This window comes from Myripristis murdjan, chromosome 4, assembly GCF_902150065.1.
Source record: "Myripristis murdjan chromosome 4, fMyrMur1.1, whole genome shotgun sequence".
Taxonomy (NCBI): Eukaryota; Metazoa; Chordata; class Actinopteri; order Holocentriformes; family Holocentridae; genus Myripristis; species Myripristis murdjan.
In genome coordinates, this window is record NC_043983.1 from 16,862,565 (window position 1) to 16,868,006 (window position 5,442).

The 5,442-nt window shown below is 42.1% G+C and overlaps 1 protein-coding gene across 1 annotated transcript; it reads right to left on the reverse strand.

Annotated features, from left to right (window-relative positions):
- Window positions 1–44: 44 nt before the first annotated feature.
- Window positions 45–4,923, reverse strand: LOC115357685 (uncharacterized). Its single transcript, XM_030049300.1, has 9 exons — window positions 4,763–4,923; window positions 4,544–4,607; window positions 3,546–3,601; window positions 3,280–3,313; window positions 3,143–3,168; window positions 3,001–3,064; window positions 723–2,294; window positions 527–572; window positions 45–429 (listed from the first exon to the last, which is right to left on the reverse strand). The coding sequence occupies exons 1-9, from the start codon at window positions 4,838–4,840 to the stop codon at window positions 345–347; spliced, it is 2,025 nt and encodes a 674-aa protein (XP_029905160.1). The 5' UTR covers window positions 4,841–4,923; the 3' UTR covers window positions 45–344.
- Window positions 4,924–5,442: the final 519 nt, after the last annotated feature.

Consider the following 5,442-nt stretch of genomic DNA (forward strand, 5'->3'; position numbering starts at 1 on the left):
TTTGTGTCCTTAGAAAATGCATATTGTTTATAGACAAACAATGGTGCAACCTAATATAAAGATGTTTATTTTAACAATAAAAAAGACATTACAAGAAATCAGCATGATGATGATTACAGTGACCTCAAGATAAAATGATTAGTTTTAATAAAATGTTGGTAAGGCATTACAGCAGGAGAAAAATCTGGACCATGAGCCAAAAACAACTCTGGGATCAAATTAATTCTTTACAATTTAACATCCATTATAAAACAGTTCAACTGTGATTAATACAAAGGTAGACCTACACCCACAACTGCTACAAATAACTTTTTACACCAATATATTTCTTACATTAGGAACAATTAGTTTTCAAACACAGGTGTACAATGGCAGCGGCTGAACAGGTGACGTGGACAGGATCTTTGGCCAAAGGTGTTCAGCAGCCTCCTAATTATGTTTGGAAAAGAACAGAAGGTGATTAAAAAAAAGTATGAACAGCTGTGAGGCTGGAATAAATGCAAAACAGTACATTATTCATAATTACCTGGGAGAACAGCTACTTTGCCATTTTGCTTTGCCAGGTGAACCACCTGTTGAGAGGAATACATGATGTAAAGAAATGATAGCAGGAATCAACACGGCTTCAGCTGGTGCAAAACATTTCAAATGAGCATTCTGTCTTCAGATCACATCACATCATTTTGTGTGGCACAATGTAGTGTTTTGTAGGGTTCCCTTACCCAAAACCTCTGAAGACAGCAGCTGGGCCTGAGTCATCCAGCCTTCCTGATGGGTGTCTGAGGGCTGCTGGATGCTGCATGCCGGAGCCATGACAGCACCCACACCAGTGGGAGAGAGAAGGTGTTTGAGCATTTCTTTCCCATGGCGTCGGGACCCCGGGGAGTATGCCAAGTGCCCATTCCTGAGGCGTTTGGACTGGGGACGGCTGTCCCACTCCAACTCCCTGTGTCGCTTCCTTAGAACAGAGCGGTGGGGAGACAAAGCCAGAGCTGCCAAAGCTGAGGAAGAGTGCCCCCTGCTGACCTCAGAGCTCCTGGCACACACACGGCAGGGGCGGCCATTAGAGAAAGATGATTTACCCTGGCAGACAAACCTGTGGTAGAGTTTCTGAAACTCATCCTCCAGCTCCCTGGGGGGGTAAGAAACACTGCTTGGCAGGAAGGCCGAGTCAAAGGAAAGGCGTCGCTGGAACCTATGATGGCCTGCTGCTGAGGATGACTGCGGTGAGCTGGGTTTTGGTTGGGAGAAAACATGTGAGTCTTGAAGATAGAGCCTCCTTGGTAGCATGGTAGACTTGTGTAAAGGGGAGGATGGAGATGCAGACAGAGATCTGGGTTTCTTAGACTCTCTGGAAAAGTTTCCCACAGTGTCTGACCTTGGGCTTCTGCTAAGAGTGTAAGCTAGAGGTGATCCACTATGGCCTTCCCTTGTCATCAGCCTTGTTCTTAAAGAACCTTGCCTGACTGGAGAGTAATGGACACTGGCACTGTCTGTGGAAGTTTCTGTTACATACATGGGACAACCGACCCTCTGAACTGTGTTTGAGGGGAGGGAAAGATGATCAGACCGCAAAGATGGATCCATGGATGTACCAGTTGTGGGACAGCAAGGTTTTCTGGGACTGGCAGTGAGAGTAATGGGGTTTTGTCTCTGCTGTGAAGACGAGTAATGAGCGGACACTTGAGACATGGTGAAGGTCTGGTTCAAGGAGTTGTCCTTTAGCTCATAACTGTCCTGTTCAGACAAGATCCCAGAGGAAGAGAAATCCATCACCAGGACAGGCCGATGTAGATCTTTTTTCAGCGAGTGCTGCCTCCTAGGAGACTGCTTCTCAGTGTGCCAGTCCTGCAGGCTGGTTACAGTGTGCGAGGGAGACTGAGGGACACTGGCACTCCTTTTAGTTGGTATTCTTGGGAAGTCCCTGCTCTGAGAGCTGCTGGAAGGTCTGCTGAGCACAGCTTTGGTGTTCATCATCTTTGGGTTACTGTTGGTGTGTCTCAGTGTGACATTGAAAGTGCGGTTTAAGTTGCCTCTATTAGACTGCCATCGCAATCTACGGTACCTCCTCAGCACAGAGTCAGCAGCCTCAGACACATGCTGGCGATGCCACGCCTTCCCTATTTGACTGATCATGCTGGGATACAGCTCCACTAAAGAACTGCCTTGACTACTCAGAGACTTTTCTAGCTCCTCATCCTGATCCTCGGGCTGGAGCTCAGTCTCAGAAGAGTTCATCTGACTCTCATCCAAAGAGCTGGCATTCAGCTGCATACTGTCACGTACAGACATCTCTGTGGAGTGTAACAAGAAAAAAGTCATCTAACTTTGACAATAAATATAATTTAGTTTTTTCCCTCAAAGGGATTCACAATAATATTGTCACATCACTGGTATTGATCACTACCAGTTTTAAAATGAAACATCAGCCCAAAATGAAAATTTCTGCTGATTTGTGAAATAGATCAAATTTGCCCTGGTTGTGGCGGTCAGGATTGTCTAGGGGAAAGCACCATCCATGCCTGTTTAAGTAGGATGAATCTTAACAGTTTTATTTGAAAGAAAAATTTATATAGAAATAAATATGCCATGTTTTACACAACCGAAGCTGAAGCAGTTTTCTGGTTTTGCACAGTGGAATGTATGCATTTTGAAAAGCATTGCATTTTATGTGTGCCTCTGCCAGTGGGCCTTCACAATAAGAGTAATAGTAAAATGTTAATTCCACTGCAGGAGAAACTTGGTGCAATTAGGTGCAAAAAAATATGCACACATATTGGCAATCAAAGAAAAGAGTTGAAAAATATCAGCATATCAGCAAAAATCCCATTATTGTGTATCCCTATTTTTTTTCTCCTCAATTTCACATCCCTATTTCAGGGTCTGCAGATGTGAACAGCGACATCAAAAGAAAGCAAAGGACTGCCTTTTTTGATTAAATTTGCAGTTTGCACTGAGCAGAAGACTAAAAATAAGATATAATTGTTTGCTTTCTCTCACCATTAGGCTCCACAGAAGAAATGTCAGTCTCATCAGCTCCATGATCCCGATGCGAGTAGTCCAACTGTTGAAATTACAGTGATGAAAATATATACTACACAACCAAGACAGCAGCACTGATTGGTAAATATAATAAATTTACCTGACTGTCTCCTGTAATATCTTGAGCTGTAGTGGAACAAACAAAAAAGTAATGACATTAGATGAAACATGCATATTTTAAACATTGCTGTAAATTAGGCCTACAGTTGTAGTTTGGCATCATATCAAGATATCTACCTCTTAGCGCATGTTCTCTTAAATCTGTCTGGCTCTGAAAAGAGGAAAAGGAGAAGGTTTCACTTGTCAAAAATGCAGAGCATGTAAGCTGTAATCAAGCTCTAATTTGATTAATACAATCTTAAATATTGTGTACCCTGAAATGTCAAGTTGATAAAATGCACTTTCACCCAAAACCTATGGTGTTATTTGACAGTTACACAAAGAATACAAGTGTAACATTTGGAGTTGTTCTGTATCATGAGTGACCATAAAGCTACCCAAACCTTTGACTCCAGCTTGGACAGATTCTTCTTTGACAGATTCATGTAGCGCCCCAGATCTTCATCAGGTCAAATCAAGAGACAAGATGCAGAATTAGGCCATGCAACAATGACAAGTAGGTCACTAAATCTACATTCAGACAGCCAGAAGAAAGTGGCCTACATCTGATTTTTTCCCCCTCAAATATGACACAGATCCTTTTTTTAATGCCAGTGTGAACAGCAAAAAAATATGTCATATGTGCTCCCAAATCAGACACATAACTGATTCCTGCTGATTTGACAGCTGTGTAAACACTCAGATCAAAATTCCTGTTTTTCCCCCTCACTGGGCGTGCTCACATCTCTGTCAGAGCGTCATTTAACAGAAATGTGGGAAGATGCTTGAATCCAAATGCTTCATGGCCTTCTTGCCCTCAGCCTGAACAGCTGACAGTCTGCCACCACACCACTGTTGACACGGCAAACTATTCAAGAAGTGACTGCCTGCATCAAGCTTAGTAAAGTCAATTAAAACTAAACCAAACTAAAAAGCGTTTGTCAACTGAAATAAAAAATTTTTAAAAAGTAGACTTTAGAGAAAAACGAAAACTAACTGAAATGATACTGTGCACTTATAAAACTAACTAAACTAAACTAAAAAAAAAAAATACAGACAATGTCTTTAGTTTTAGTCTGTGTCAGTTTTGTCAAATTCACAAGAAGCATGAGGAGGTGTTGTGTGTAAAACCTATTTCTCTCTGTTGCTCTCTGACAGAGCTAAAAGCTATAAAAACGATGTATCACCAGCAGGGGGCGCAACGCACCAAAAATACACACTGTACACATGGAGAGCGCTGTAGTAACAAACTCGCCGATAAAATATCAGTCTAAAATGATCGTTGAACAGTCTCTACGGGCATACTATTTCATTTTTTCCCTAAATAAAGCTGGGGAACATACTGTAAGTCAGTCACTTGAGACACATGCGCAGAATATCAGGAGCAAAGCTGCTGAGTTACCTGTCATGTCTGTAGTTTCCAGGTCCACCTCGATGCCCCCATCCTCATACTTCAGTTTTGAATACTGTCAAGAGCAAATGCACAAGTTTGACACATCTGACTGAGAGCAAAGGGACATGAATGTCTCTAACCTGGCGTTGAAGCTAGCTAGCTTCGCCCCTGACGTTACCCTCTTTTCCTCTCCCAAGAAGACCAAACACACAATTAAAGTACACACACCTTGTCGATAATGCGCTCCAGCGTCCTTTTGTAGATGAGACCATTGTGGCGCATTTGCTCAATGGTGTGATCGTCCATATTGTGAGTAAAAATTACGAGATATTGGTATGAATAAAAGGAGCAAACCAGCCGAAATTAGCTGGTAAAAAGGGAAACAAAAGGCGGGCTTTGATTTCGAAGTTTCCGCTTCAAAATGGCAACAGATGATTGGACGGGCGACCATGATGATGCCTTCAATGCTGCCCAAAAACTGTGTAAATACGAAACACCACTCTTGAAAGACACGACAAAGTGGGAATATGAACGGCAGCGTCGGAATAATGTGATAGCCCAGTCGTGGAAATATAACAAACAGAGGGCTTAGTGTTATTTAGAATGATAACAGTGGTGCATGCAACAGATGAATGATTATCACATCAAATACATTCACACACATATCTCATTATCTTTCTGTCGCCGCGTCACAAACGAGCCCCGTTTTGATTGACTGATAAAATTAATCAATCGCCAAAATACATTTTTAGAAGATCTATTTTGTTACTGCGATTGACCAAAGCACGTGAATGCACAAGTCGGACGTAAGAAGTTAGAAAGTTTGAGCTTACAAGAGGTACATGAATGCAGCACTGGTTAGACGTCATGTTTTCATAAGACGTGTCATTTAAACGCGACAAAACAAT

Bases quoted from the DNA above. Each gene is read 5' to 3' on its own strand.
- LOC115357685 (XM_030049300.1), bottom strand. From the start codon at position 4,840: ATGGACGATCACACCATTGAGCAAATGCGCCACAATGGTCTCATCTAC. The intron at 3,314-3,545 runs GTTTGGGTAGCT...TCCTCTTTTCAG, and splicing joins TGTCCAAGCTGGAGTCAAAG to AGCCAGACAGATTTAAGAGA. The intron at 3,065-3,142 runs GTAAATTTATTA...TAATTTCAACAG, and splicing joins ATATTACAGGAGACAGTCAG to TTGGACTACTCGCATCGGGA.